This window comes from Gossypium hirsutum, chromosome A11 (genome assembly GCF_007990345.1).
Source record: "Gossypium hirsutum isolate 1008001.06 chromosome A11, Gossypium_hirsutum_v2.1, whole genome shotgun sequence".
Taxonomy (NCBI): domain Eukaryota; kingdom Viridiplantae; phylum Streptophyta; class Magnoliopsida; order Malvales; family Malvaceae; genus Gossypium; species Gossypium hirsutum.
In genome coordinates, this window is record NC_053434.1 from 1,045,192 (window position 1) to 1,061,194 (window position 16,003).

At 35.0% G+C, this 16,003-nt stretch overlaps 1 protein-coding gene and 1 pseudogene across 1 annotated transcript; both read left to right on the forward strand.

The window, feature by feature from the left end:
- Positions 1–3,269: 3,269 nt before the first annotated feature.
- Positions 3,270–11,978, forward strand: LOC107923909 (signal peptide peptidase-like 1; annotated as a pseudogene).
- Positions 11,979–12,763: 785 nt separating this feature from the next.
- On the forward strand, positions 12,764–15,087 carry LOC107924243 (cell division cycle 20.2, cofactor of APC complex). The gene is made up of 4 exons (XM_016854595.2): positions 12,764–13,269; positions 13,495–13,770; positions 13,858–14,127; positions 14,208–15,087. Exons 1-4 carry the CDS (start codon positions 13,171–13,173, stop codon positions 14,928–14,930), a joined length of 1,368 nt encoding a protein of 455 aa, XP_016710084.1. The 5' UTR covers positions 12,764–13,170; the 3' UTR covers positions 14,931–15,087.
- The last annotated feature ends 916 nt before the right edge of the window (positions 15,088–16,003 follow it).

The following is a 16,003-nucleotide window of genomic DNA, read 5'->3' on the forward strand; positions in this document are numbered from 1 at the left end:
CTGGCATGTACTTAAATTACCCATTTTGTCCTTACATTGTAACGAAATGGCGTGTCTGACTGTCATGGGTGAAAAATGAAACAAAATGTTTATTCGTATTATTAGTTCATTTACATTAATTTATTTTCTTAATACTAAACACGTGAAGTATTATTTTATTTTATCCAGCTAGCTCTTCCTAGGCGTATAGTGATTTATTTATTTCTTTGTACACATAAAAAAATTATTTTATATTTTATCCAATAATCTCTTTATATTTTATATTTGTATGGTATCAAATGAGAATTTGGGTTGAATTACAAACTTAGTAGCAGTGGATTTATCACTATTTTATTTGACATTATTATTTTATTTAAGTATTATTTTTTTCTATTTTTAAAAGATGAATTATGAGTACAAATAAGCATTGTATAAAAAATAATAATGAATAATTTAGATCTGTAGTTGATACCCTCTCTAAAACCTCCTCTTTCTTTAATAGCAACACATTGCCTTGTTGACATCGCTTGTGCGATTGGTTCGTTGTTTTCCTCTTTCAATGAACTAATGGGTTTATTTCGACTTTTTCATCATATTTTCGTTTTCAATTCGTTGGATTCTTTCATCTTTTTAAGGGAGAGTTTGGCTGGAGTTTGCTTTTTTTTTAACTCATTCAGCATTGTTTCTCTGCCACTATATTTGACTTGTCGAAGTCAATGGTTTTGGGCGATTAGGCTGTTGTTCTTGCCTCCATTTGGAGGTGTGGGCCTTTTACTAAGCTTGAGATTAACTCTAGTTCTCACCTTTTGTCTTCTTTGTGATTTGTCTTGCAGAGTTGATAGTTGTCAACTTGGAGAGTGCAGTTATTGTTAGGAATCAATGCGCTTGTCTTGGAAAGAGTGATTGAGCACCTTTTATTTGTGTTTTAACACGACTCCATCCTTGGTCCTTGTTGCTATAGCTACAATGCAGATCTAAATGCTTTTTCTTTCTCATGGGAGGGATAAGTTATAGCATTCTAGCTCTCAAATGCTTCAATTGCTTTGGCTCTTTTCTCTCTATGCGAGCGACAAATATTGCTTTGTCCAAATTACTAACGTGCACAAATTATAAAAAATAAAAGCTTAAAAAAATACACTTTGTTTGTAATAACATAAAAAAATATTTATTATATATGTATTATAATAGTTAAACATAAAATAAAAATAATTAATATAAATTTAAACTTAAATTAAAAAAATAACTCTTGTAAAAAAGAATACATCTTCAAAATAACTAAAAATTTTCATTCTCTTTACTAAAATTAAGTCATAAATATGACTAAATATTACTAATTAAACTAATTTATTACTAACTTATAAGCTAAAACATGTACTAAAATTAAAATTAAGAATATTTTTAAATGTAAAAAGAAATTATCGTTAAAAGTGGAATGCTTAACAACCAAAATAAGTCCACAATATATAGTACGGTATTGAAGCAAGTTTCAAATAAACATTAATAAAAATAAATGCATAGAAACAAAAGTAGGTAAATTAAACTTACATTAATAAATTTTATTTTCAAACTTTCTTTATTAAAATTAAAAAGCCGTTTTTTCCTCTTTATTAAAATTAAAAAATATCACGTGTGCTTATGAAAATTATAAATTTAAAACATAAATGTGTAGGTAAGAATAATATATAATTAGTCATCATACACTCAAATTTTGTTGAGAGGATGGAAGTTAATTTTTTTAAAGTTTATTAAAAAAATATTATTGATATAATGATAAAATATTTGTTTATAAATCCATTAAATATGAGATCAATTCCTTGAAATTTTATTTTTTAACTATTTTGTTTTAAAACTATATAAAATCATGAAAAAAACAAAAAAAATCCAAATAATAATCATTTAATGATATGGTATATTAGACTTTCCTAACCGTTCGTGGCACCAACTTGGGATTTTTATTAATAATATAGATATTGTTAACCCATGACACCAATTAAATTAGGAGTTTTATTAATAGTATAGATATTTTGATAGAAATTAACTTCTCACTTTGATTTAAAACTTTTATAAAATAATACATTTTTTAATACTTAAGGACAAGTTTTAAAGTTATATATTAATTTTAATTTAATATGTAATTTTATACCAATTCAATCATGAGTTCTATTAATAGTATAGATATTTTAATAAAAAATTTCTGATGTCAATTTAGAACTTTTATAAAATAATACATTTTTAATTTTTAAAGATAATTTTTAAAATTATACATAAATTTTAATTTAATATGTAATTTTATATACCAACTCGGTTAATAATTTTATTATAGTATAGATATTTCAACAAGAGTTAGTTTCTCACTTTGATTTAGAATTTTTACAAAATATGCATTTTTTAATGTTTAACAATGAATTTTAAAATTTTACATGAATTTTTTATTTATTTATCAATGTATCTATTGGAGCGAATTCAATAACTAATTCTCCGCATTTTATAGACTTATTAAGGGAATAGATGCTGACCACGAGTTTTAAAACTGCTCATACCCAATTTGAAGATCAAACCCTCAACCACTAATTAATATGTATTTTTTTTTTTAGATATAACCATAGCTACCTTTGTTTGTTCGGTTTGAGATTTATATTATTTGACTAAGGGTAGTATTCATTACGTGGGATCTTTGCTATATATGAGTATTCAAATTTGGTAATTTTTTAACTTAGATTTTTTATTTTTTTATCCACAATAATTTTAGAATTTGATAAAATATTTTTAATTTGATCTCAAAATTTAGATATTGTGAAGGTATGATAATCTTTCATGGCAAATCTAATTTTTTAATTTAAAAAATTTAAAATTTTCAAAATATAAAAATAAATGATATGATACAATCAGATAATACAACATCATTAAACATTTATAGAATTTATATTCAACGATTAAGTTGAAAAAAAAACTGCGAAATTCCAAAAATTAAAAAAAGAAATTCAACAACTAAATCTTGCTTTATAAAAGATCATGTTAAATTATAAAAAATAAAAACACTTGCCACCCAAGCTCAATGCATGAAGACCTTTTTCACCAAACATTACTCAATTGATCCATCATCGAAGCAACAAAAAAAAAAATCTGTCGAAGTGAATAAAACAAGTCCAAGGTTAGTCCTTAACGAAAATATCTTCTCCATAATCTTACCTCATTATTTTTCTTAATCCTAATTTATGTTTCTTTCCCTTGTCCTTTTACTCATCGTCGAAGATCAAATTTTTGTTGTACATTTTTTTTGGGGGGGGGTTTAGAATATGCATACATGTAAAAATATATTTTATTTACTATTTTTTTTTCATAAAAATTTGTAAGCCTTAGATTGTCTGCACATTTCTTGAGTAATAATCAGTGCGTTTCATCTTAAACTTCTCTGTATGTTGATTTGTATGGAATTTAAGTTTCTGAGTTGATTTTATTTACATCGACGTAAAACAGAAACGAAAATGTAAGTTTAATTGTTTCTCGACGAGAATGGTAGTCGTAGTTGAATGCAACTAAGCTAAGCAATTGAATTAGGTCTAATGTGGATTTGGGGCTTCGTGTGTTTAAAGAAAATTTGTTTGAATTATAATTAAGTTTTTTTAGTTTTACATCTTTAAGACGTGTATGCAGTTAAATTTTTTGGATTTTAGGTGGTTGTTTGGAGCATATTTTCCTTCATATCTCTGTTTGGCTTTTCAGATTTTATATGCAAAATCAGAGGAATGAATGTTGCCTCAAAAAGGATTAAACAGAATGGGGATGCTAAGGTTGCAATTTTATAGACGACCTTTGTTCGATTTTTTATTTTTAAAGTATGGCTTCTGAAGTGAAATTGATTTTTTTTTTCCATTTTATCTTAAATTGTTATTCTTTTACCTGTAAGGCATGATATATTGGCTAGGGCGGCATCAATTTTATTTGATTTAGCTACCGATCTGTTTTTAAGTGTTTTAATAGTTATTGAATTGGCACTGTTTTGCAGGTTGCATGGATTTCTCTGCTTATAGTGTTCATTAGGGAGGTTGTGCAACTTTGAGCTCATCGTGTGTTGTATTTGGTTTATGCGCTTAAAGAGCATACATGATTAGTTATGGAATCTTTATGGAAGCTTTTATATTTACTTGAACCTGCTCCTGTGACTCTTATAGTTACGGCGGTGGCTGTAAAATTTGGATCTGCATTTCGTGCTCTGAATCATGGGAAAGAAATGGAGCGGAACGGTGACTTGTTGGAGGCACCAATTACTTTAGATATGTCCCAAGCTCTAATGATCCCAGTAATGAGCTCCTGCAGCTTGCTATTGATGTTTTACCTTTTCTCGTCTGTCTCACAACTCTTGACTGCATTCACGGCTATCGCTTCTGTTTCATCCCTTTTCTTCTGGCTATCCCCTCATGTTGCTTACTTGAAATCGCAATTCGGTTTCGCTGACCCATTTCTGTCTCAATGCTGTTCGAAGTCATTTACAAGAATACAAGGGTTATTGTTGTTGGCATGCATCTTTATAGTTGCCACTTGGCTGTTAACATTAATGGGAGACAACATTAATGGCAAACAATACAAAGTGGTGCAAGTTTAGCACCCTAAAGTTGACTTTGAAAAAGTGGCATGGGATAATTTTTTTTGGTCCTTGAGATAATGGGCTATTTATTGTTTGGTCCTTGAACCTCAACTATAAATAGGCCTTCTCATTTCTCATTTCAATTCATCCCAACCAATCTTTCTCTCTTAGTTTTCTCTCTTCTCCCATTTGAGAATTCTCAAGGAATTCTATTTGTTTGTAATATTGTGAAGATAGTAAAGTTATCATCTGGTGTTAGTGCCCGAGGACGTAGGTATAATTTACCGAACCTCGTTAAAACTCTTGTGTTCTTTCTTGTCCTATTTTTCTTTCAATATTTGAGGGTATAATAGTAGTATTTAATTGTGCTATTAAATTACTATAGAAGGGATATTCTGACTAAGGAAAGACTTGGTATTTAAGAGATCCATGTGATCCACCTCTCTTCCCTGGGAATTGAACTTTGTGTGATTTTTTAGTACAATAATTTACACGCTTCCGACCCTATTGGAACAACAAGTGGTATCAGAGCCGAAGGTTAATCGTAGTATGCTCTGTGGTTGCAGTTTGAACTGATCTTCCACATCAGAAAAGATTTCCTTAGGTATATTGAAAGATTATGGAGAAAACGGTCGGTGTAGGAGCTTCAACATCGTCCATGTGGACAAGACCGACAATTGCAAATGCAAGATTGGCCGTGGAGATCTTTGATGGCACGGGCCATTTTGGTATGTGGCAAAGTGAGGTTCTAGATGCCCTTTTTCAGCAGGGTCTAGACATTGCCATTGATGAAGAGAAACCAGATGATGTACAGGAGAAAGATTGGAAGGCGATCAATCGGTTGGCATGTGGCACAATTCGATCATGCCTTTCTCGAGAGCAGAGGTATGCTTTTTCAAAGGAGACTTCTGCAAATAAGTTGTGGGTGGCACTTGAAGAAAATTTTTTGAAGAAAAACAGTCAAAATAAGCTCCACTTGAAGAAAAGACTGTTTCGCTTCACATACGTCCCAAGTACCACAATGAATGATCACATCACCAAATTTAATCAGTTAGTCACTGATTTGCTGAATATGGATGAGACATTCAAAGATGAAGATTTGGCTTTGATGCTGTTGGGGTCACTTCCTGAGGAGTTTGAGTTCCTAGAAACTACTCTACTTCATGGCAGGAGTGATATATCTTTGAGCGAAGTCTGTGCGGCCTTATACAGTTATGAACAGAGAAAGAAGGACAAACAGAAAAACTCAATCAGAGATACAGAAGCTTTAGTAGTCCGAGGTCGTTCATACACTCGGAAGAAAACTCAAAAGGGGAGATCAAAGCCAAAGTCCAGACTCGGGAAAGATGAATGTGCTTTTTGTCATGAGAAAGGCCACTGGAAGAAAAATTGTCCAAAGCTGAAGAATAAGGGAAAAGCTGCTGTAGATGCTTGTGTTGCTAAGCATGATACTAGTGACTCTGAACTATCACTGGTTGCATCATCATCGTCGTTCCATTCAGATGAGTGGATATTGGATTCGGGTTGTACCTATCATATGTCCCCTAACCGGGAGTGGTTCTCTGATTTAGTAGAACTAAATGGAGGAGTTGTTTATATGGGCAATGACAATGCCTGTAAAACTGTTGGGATAGGTTCAATCCAATTAAAGAATAAAGATGGATCAACCAGAGTTCTGACTGATGTTCGGTACGTGCCCAGTTTGAAGAAAAATCTCATCTCATTGGGAGCCTTGGAATCCAATGGTTCAGTTGTTACTATGAGAGATGGGGTTTTGAAAGTGACATCTGGCGCACTTGTGATATTGAAGGGCATCAGGAAAAATAACTTGTATTACTACCAAGGTAGTACAGTTATTGGAGCAGTCGCTGCAGCTTCCGGTAACAAAGACTTGGACTCAATGCAGTTGTGGCATATGAAGTTGGGACATGCCAGTGAAAAATCCTTGCAAATTCTGGCAAAGCAAGGATTGTTGAAAGGTGCAAAGGCTTGCAAATTAAAATTTTGTGAGCATTGTGTTCTGGGAAAGCAAAAGAGAGTGAAATTCGGTACTGCTATCCATAATACAAAAGGTATTTTGGAATATGTTCACTCAGATGTGTGGGGGCCTTCCAAAACACCTTCGTTGGGAGGAAAACACTACTTTGTTACTTTTGTTGATGACTTTTCCAGAAGAGTTTGGGTGTATACCATGAAAACTAAAGATGAAGTGCTTGGAGTTTTTCTTAAATGGAAAACTATGATCGAAAACCAGACTGGCAAGAAAATCAAGCGGCTTAGGACGGACAATGGAGGGGAATATAAAAGTGATCCGTTCTTCGATGTGTGCCAAGAGTATGGTATTGTTCGACACTTCACAGTTAGGGATACACCACAACAGAATGGAGTGGCAGAGCGTATGAATCGAACATTGCTAGAGAAAGTTCGATGTATGTTGTCCAATGCTGGGTTGGGCAAGCAATTTTGGGCTGAGGCTGTGACATACGCTGGCCATCTTGTTAATCGTTTGCCATCATCTGCATTAGAAAGAAAAACTCCTATGGAGGTATGGTCTGGAAAACCGGCTACAGATTATGATTCCTTACATGTGTTTGGATCCACTGCATATTACCATGTGAAGGAGTCAAAGTTAGATCCGAGGGCAAAGAAAGCTCTCTTTATGGGAATCACTTCTGGAGTGAAGGGATTTCGTCTTTGGTGCTTAAGCACAAAGAAAATGATCTGTAGCAGAGATGTTACCTTTGATGAATCTGCCACATTGAAAAAGGTAGCAGATAAAGATATTCAGACGAGCAATACTCCACAGCAGGTGGAGTGTACTCCAAAACAGGTGGAGTTTGAGCAGATGGGGATTTGCCCAGTTAATAAGTCTAATTCTCCAGCCACAATGGAGGAATTAGAGGTTGAAGAAGTTCTGACCCAAGAACCACTAAGTACACCAGAACCAGTTGCAGTTGCAAGGCCACGGAGAGAAATTCGTAAACCTGCTCGATTTACTGATATGGTGGCCTACGCCCTTCTCGTTGTTGATGATATTCCTATCACTTATCAAGAAGCAATGCAAAGCTTAGAAAGTGATAAATGGAGAAGTGCCATGGATGAAAAAATGCAGTCTCTCCGGAAGAACAATACTTGGGAGTTGGCGCAATTACCGAAAGGTAAAAGGGCAATCGGATGCAAGTGGGTATTCGCAAAGAAAGATGGATCTCCTAGCAAGAAGGATATTCGCTACAAGGCAAGATTGGTAGCTAAAGGCTACGCTCAGAAGGAGGGAATTGACTACAATGATGTATTTTCCCCTGTTGTGAGGCATTCCTCCATTAGAATTTTGTTAGCCTTGGTAGCACAGTTGAATTTGGAGCTAGCTCAACTTGATGTTAAGACGGCTTTCTTGCATGGTGAGTTAGAAGAGGAGATCTATATGACTCAGCCCGAAGGATACACAGATGCTGGTGGTAGAAATTGGGTTTGTAAGCTGAACAAATCGCTATATGGATTGAAGCAATCCCCGAGGCAGTGGTACAAGCGATTTGATAGCTTTATGAGAAGGCAGAAGTACACAAGAAGCAAATATGACAATTGTGTATATTTGCAGAAGCTGCATGACGGATCTTTCATTTATCTACTCTTGTATGTTGATGATATGTTAATCGCTTCGAAGAGCCAAAATGAGATAGATAAGCTGAAGGCTCAGTTGAATCAAGAGTTCGAGATGAAAGATCTAGGTGAGGCCAAGAAGATTCTCGGCATGGAGATAAGTAGAGATAGACCGAGAGGCAAGCTCTGTTTAAATCAGAAGCAATATCTGAAAAAGGTATTACAATGTTTTGGTGTAAATGAAAACACAAAACATGTAAGTACCCCACTTGCTTCTCATTTGAAACTTAGTGCTCAATTATCTCCGAAGACTGAAGATGAAAGAGAATATATGGCGAAAGTCCCATCTGCTAATGCAGTTGGGAGTTTGATGTATGCGATGGTGTGTACGAGGCCTGACATTTCACAAGCTGTTGGAGTTGTGAGCAGGTATATGCATGATCCTGGAAAAGGACATTGGCAAGCTGTGAAATGGATTCTACGGTATCTTCGAAAAACCGTAGATGTTGGTTTAATTTTTGAACAGGATGAAGCACTTGGTCAGTTTGTAGTTGGATATGTTGATTCCGACTTTGCTGGTGATTTAGATAAACGTCGTTCAACTACGGGGTATCTGTTTACTCTTGCGAAAGCCCCAGTGAGTTGGAAGTCTACCTTACAGTCTACAGTAGCTGTGTCTACTACAGAGGCAGAATATATGGCAGTTACAGAAGCTGTTAAGGAGGCTATTTGGCTTAATGGATTGTTGAAAGACTTAGGAGTTGTTCAAAGTCACATAAGTTTATATTGTGACAGTCAGAGCGCTATTCATTTAGCGAAAAATCAAGTCTATCATTCAAGAACCAAGCATATCGACGTAAGATATCACTTTGTGCGGAAAGTCTTTGAAAAAGGAAAAATTCTACTTCAGAAGATTCCGACAGCAGATAATCCCGCAGATATGATGACCAAGGTGGTAACAACAATCAAGTTTAATCATTGTTTGAACTTGATTAACATCCTGAGAATTTGAGCACCTTCAGGTGTATGGCGCTCGAGAGTGCATTTGTAGGCACTACAAAAGATAGCTTTATCGAATTTGGGGAGTTGAAGGAAGTGTGTGAAGATGTGATTATCCTAATCAAATCTTCAAGGTGGAGATTGTTAACATTAATGGGAGACAACATTAATGGCAAACAATACAAAGTGGTGCAAGTTTAGCACCCTAAAGTTGACTTTGAAAAAGTGGCATGGGATAATTTTTTTTGGTCCTTGAGATAATGGGCTATTTATTGTTTGGTCCTTGAACCTCAACTATAAACAGGCCTTCTCATTTCTCATTTCAATTCATCCCAACCAATCTTTCTCTCTTAGTTTTCTCTCTTCTCCCATTTGAGAATTCTCAAGGAATTCTATTTGTTTGTAATATTGTGAAGATAGTAAAGTTATCATCTGGTGTTAGTGCCCGAGGACGTAGGTATAATTTACCGAACCTCGTTAAAACTCTTGTGTTCTTTCTTGTCCTATTTTTCTTTCAATATTTGAGGGTATAATAGTTGTATTTAATTGTGCTATTAAATTACTATAGAAGGGATATTCTGACTAAGGAAAGACTTGGTATTTAAGAGATCCATGTGATCCACCTCTCTTCCCTGGGAATTGAACTTTGTGTGATTTTTTAGTACAATAATTTACACGCTTCCGACCCTATTGGAACAACATTGGCTTGTTTCAGGTCATTGGATTTTGAACAATTTTTTAGGGATCTCTCTCTGTGTTGCATTTGTGAGTCATGTCCGCCTTCCGAACATTAAAATATGTGCAATGTTTCTTGTATGTTTGTTTGTGTATGACATATTCTAGGTTTTCTTCTCTGAAAGATTTTTTGGTGCTAATGTCATGGTATCAGTGGCGACAAAGCAAGCATCAAACCCGGTTCACATGGTTGCTAATAGTTAGAGTCTTCCTGGCTTGCAATTTATAACAAAAATGCTAGAGTTGCCTGTAAAGATTGTATTTCCAAGGAATTTGTGGGGTGGTGCATCCCCTGCTGGGAATACAGCAGACTTCATGATACTTGGTCTTGGTGATATGGTATGAAAGCATTATCGTCTGTATCTCCAAAGTAATTTTTGTTACCTTTTGAAGGTGTCTTACTTGATGAAATTAGCCGTCATCGTTGCATCTCATATTATTTTGAGCTCAATTTTTCATGAATGAATATGTAGAATAATTCAGATATCTGTCTGCTATGCTGCTTCAGCAGTAATTACGGGCAACTTTACAGGTGCAATACTATTGAATTCCCTACAATGAGACCTTTTTTTGTTTAATGTATTCAATTCATTATTCTCTTTATTTGCCCATGTCACATATCATTCGGTGCCTTGCATATTTGCATGTCTGTGTTGTTCTTTGTTACCGGGCAAACATTTATTAGTATCTATATTAAGGTGCATTTCAAGTAAACCTGGTAATTCGAGTATTCGTGTTCATGTATTTTCTTGTGTTGACATGTTAATAATTTGTGGTTATATAGATTTTGCCATGTTCATGCATTCATGTCATGTTTTATAAGTTTTTTGTAGTTCCTTTTTTCCTGTATCATGTCTGATATTGTGAGGTCTAGTTTTGAGCTTTGAAAAGTTTGTTGTTATTACTTACTGCCCCTTTTCCCGGCATGATTGCCATTAGATGAACAAACATGTCCTCTCAATCAAATCTTAGTGAGCAGATGATACTTGCACAAGGAATACCAGTGCTGTGTACCTGTGGACCAACCATAAACTATTTGCAATTCATGCTTTTGTAACGACAAGCACTCCCAACTTATGCATGTGACATATTGTGAATAACATTCTAGCACTGTTTGCCAGTTCTACACTATTTTGCCGGTTAGTTTCCGTCTTTTTCCTTATCATTAGAGGTTCTGATTAATTTCATTTTATGTTCATGTAGGCCATTCTCGCCATGCTTCTAGCATTAGTCCTATGTTTTGATTATCGAAATAGTAGCGACACCGTAAATCTTTTAGATTTGCATTCCTTGAAGGGGAACAACTATATATGGTATGCCCTTCCTGGGTATGCTATCGGATTGGTGACCGCCCTCACAGCTGGCATTTTGACTCACTCACCTCAACCTGCTCTTCTTTACCAGGTACTTTGTTATCACTCTTATCAAACTACTTTATCAATATCCAATGCGGTTTACATTCAACGGGTAATAATATTTAATTGTTTTTCCCAGGTTCTTCTGTGGCATTATATCCTCAATCCTGTAATTTTACACAGGTACCTTCAACGCTGGGACCTATATTTTTTATCTCATGGTTAAGGAAGGATCTAGCTGAATTATGGGAAGGAACCATGCCAAATCTCAATGACAAGTCTAGACAAATCGAATTGTGATCCCAAATCTCAATGACTAGGCTAAGACAAATAGAAGTCCGAACCATTTCTTTATGCGATACGACCACTAGGCCGATGTCAGGTTACTCGGAGCCTTTTGTTTGCATATTCCTTTTTGATGTTCTGTTATCGAAAATTTTCAAACTTTTATTGGCTTACCAGAACATGCCAGCCTGCCATTAGAGTATGAGTTAAGATGTTTGACTGATTTAAACTTTAACTTCATAATTGTGATTTTTTTTTTATATCTTCCAAGTATCTAATTCTTAGAAAGGTCTATTACAGGGGCCAAATCTCAATGACAAGGCTAGATAATTAGAAGCCTGAGGCATTAGGCCACATCAAGTTACTGGGATCCTTTTTGGTTGTATATTCATCCTTTTGATGTTATGTGATCGAAATGTAACAAAGTGTTTTACAGATTTAAACTTTGAGTTTTTGCTAATGTGGCTTTGGTATAATTGCCCTAGGACTACGTATTTAGGTTCAGGCCCATCATGCACTATTATATGTAGGGTTCTAAGCCATAAATTGGTTCTAGACCCATTGTTAGATTATTTCTAGGAAATGTTAAACACCCAACAATAGGTTATAAATTAAGATTTATTTTTTCAAACTCATTATAACATTATTTAAATAATTTAAAATCATATCAATATAGATCATGAATATGAACATAAAATTCGTGAATAATTTATACAAAATAATAAGTGAAGTAATATATGATATATATACAATATTTGAAAAGTAATTAAAATGATGTAAACACAATATAATACGACAATTATAACAATGTTTTTAAATAATAAAAATATAAAAATAAAAACAAAAATTATTTTCCTTTCTCATTCTCTCCATCTCCTTTTACCGTTTTCCTTTTACCAAACGTCCCTACTCCCTAGTTGAGGGGAGAAAAAAGGGCCAAGCCTGCTTAGGGCCAGATTTTTTTAAAAAGTACACGTGTCAGATGCTTAGGGCCAGATTTTTACGGTGCACAAATGTATCTTATAGATATATAGTAATAGATATTAAAATTGATTTGTATCATGACAGATAAAAATAAAACATTAATAATTTTTATTTTCATATTATTTAAAAAATATCCATTAAATATTATATTTTATTAACTAAATTAAAAAGAGAAAAGAAAACAACCAAATAAGGAACACGATACCAGTTAAAAGAAAAATTAGCCGTTGCCGCATACCATACTAGCCGTTGCTGCTCTCCATAATAAACCCTAGATATGTCCTTCAATTCGTATTAAAAAATTACTCGAAGTACGAAACCTTCCGCTTGTTATCTTTTAGGTATTCATTATATAAACTACATCGATTCCTCCATTAATCTTCAATCAATTCTCTCTAGAATATCTCCAGCTCCTCTAGCATCGCATCGCATCTCTTTAATAATTTTTTCTGGCTAACGTTTCTCATTTGATCCTTTTTTCGTTTACTTTTTTAATTTTGATTTGAATTTTGCAGGTTCTGAGTTAGTATATTGTATACATATATTTTTGGATTTTACTTAACTATTTCTTGCAGGATCTTAAATAGTTTATTGCTTTCTGTTTATCTTTTATTATTATATATATTTGGATTTTTTGGATACTTTGATATTATGGATGCAGGATCTTTGAATTCTTATTCAAACTTGAAGGGTCAATCTAGATGCCCACTTCAAGAACAGCTTCTCCATAGAAAGAATTCTAAAGAAAATGTAAATATTTCAACTTATTATTCAGTATTTTATTGAATTTTTAATGATTGCAAACCTGAGTTTTTCTTGTTCTTGATTTATGGGTTTCAATTTGACACAAAGGATTCTAGATGATCGAATCCATGGTGTCTTAAATTGATTTTAGAAAACCAGCTTTGAATTAGTTGATAAATTTGGGTTTGTGATGACATTGAAATTGAATGTGCTTTTATTTTTATTGTTTAGATGGATCGATTCATACCAAACCGTTCAGCAATGGACTTTGATTATGCGCATTACATGCTGACCGATGGAAGGAAGATTAAAGAGAACCAAACAGTATGCTCACCTGCCAGGGAGGCCTACAGGAAGCAGCTGGCTGAGACCTTGAACATGAACCGCACCCGAATCTTGGCTTTCAAGAACAAGCCACCGGCACCCGTTGAACTCTTCCCTTCCGAGCACTCAACTGCTTCCGCACATCCGACCAAATCCGCAAAGCCTAGGAGACACATTCCGCAGGTAAATAGAGCTTGTTATGCATAATTTGATTAGTTCAGAAAATTTTGGTTCAACAGACTGATCATAATTATTATTTTGATTCTTCAGAGCTCTGAGAGAACATTGGATGCTCCTGATCTCGTTGACGATTTTTACCTGAATTTATTGGATTGGGGCAGCAGCAATGTACTAGCAATAGCACTCGGAAACACTGTGTATCTGTGGGATGCTTCAGATAGTTCTACTTCAGAACTTGTCACGGTTGATGACGAAAATGGACCCGTAACAAGTGTGGGTTGGGCTCCCGATGGTCGGCATATAGCCATCGGCTTGAACAATTCCGAAGTACAACTATGGGATTCAGCTTCCAACCGACAGGTTTGATGTTATAGACTTATTTGCAGCTATTCATTTTTCAACGTTTAGCCTGACACTAACCTTCCCCGTGGTTGCTGCAGCTACGTACTCTAAGAGGATGTCACAGGTCAAGAGTGGGTTCAATGGCATGGAACAATCACATTCTCACAACTGGAGGAATGGATGGTCAGATTGTTAACAACGATGTGAGAATTAGGTCCCATGTTGTTGAAACCTATAGAGGGCATCAGCAAGAGGTTTGTGGGCTGAAATGGTCGGCTTCCGGGCAACAACTAGCCAGTGGAGGCAATGATAATGTTGTTCACATATGGGATAGGTCCATGGCATCTTCAAATTCACCAACTCAATGGCTACACAGGTTGGAGGAGCATACCTCAGCTGTCAAAGCCCTTGCCTGGTGCCCTTTCCAGAGCAATCTGCTGGCCACAGGAGGAGGTGGCGGCGATCGAACCATCAAGTTTTGGAACACACACACTGGTGCATGCTTGAATTCAGTTGACACCGGCTCTCAGGTTTGCTCATTGCTGTGGAGCAAGAATGAGAGGGAGCTATTGAGTTCTCATGGATTTACTCAGAACCAATTAACTCTTTGGAAATATCCATCGATGGTGAAGATGGCAGAGCTAACCGGCCACACGTCTAGAGCACTTTACATGGCTCAAAGCCCTGATGGGTGCACCGTGGCGTCAGCTGCAGGGGATGAGACACTAAGGTTCTGGAATGTTTTTGGGGTCCCAGAAGTGGCTAAAACTGCTCCAAAAGTGAACCGTGAGCCATTCTCTCAATTGAACCGTATCCGGTGATAACATGGTGGTGGCCTGGTGGGTTCTTTGTTTTGTGTGCAGAGTTATCTTTGTTTTGTGTGCAGAGTTAGGGATTGTGGGATAAAATTGTTCATTCCCATGTTTATATGTACATTATATTTTCAACTTCTTAGTGAAATTGTTTCCTACTCTTGAATTTATTCTGCTAACAAAATGAATTGGTTTAATACCAAGAAAATATTACAAGTTGAGATTAAATATGTTAAAAATAACATCCTTACCAATTTAGTTACTAAATCTTATTTCAAAAATAACATTTTCAGCAGCCTTCAATAATCTCAATAGGAAAGCGATTGACATTTGCCGGATGAACATATTATACGCATAAATTTCACACCATTCGATGGCCCGTACCGCAAATTTTGTGGCTATCTCTGTGTAGTCCCACGAAAGCATGTTACCGTAAATTTCTACATGGTTTTGAATGGTTGGAATAGATGATGTATCATGGACGAATTCTTGGACCGCCATTTAGACAACTTATTTTTGAAGATCACAATCTCCAACAAACCGTTTACCTTTGAATTATCTAACATTATTTCTTCTTCATAAATGTTGTCTAGGATTTTTTCATTTGCAGGTTTCAAGATACCTCGTACGTTGGCGTGTAGATTCAATCCCATTGATGGCTCTAACTCTAGCATCTTTTTAATGGAAATATTTGGCCCAGGCGGAGTTTGTAATTATATAGTAACATAGACATATTGAATGTAAGGAGTTGATGGGCATATTTTCAAAAGTTATGCCCTCAATCTGCATGAAAGATGGTGCTTGATATATAGGAATTTCGGAGCTTTGTCCACTTTAACACCAACTTCGACTATGGCTTCAAATCCTTCCATTTCTTTGAAGTCATCACCAAAATGTTGGGGGTTCGAAAAAGTGAGATTCAACTTAATTTAACATTATTTTTCGAAAGTGTTATTGGGTCAAAAAGTATTTTTAAGCAAAAACTAAAAAATTTTGTTTTTGTTTTTGGTTAAAAAAGTGTCTTTGCGAAACTTCTTTTTGCCCCAAAAGCATTTCTAAAAAGTTCAAAAGTATTTTGTTTA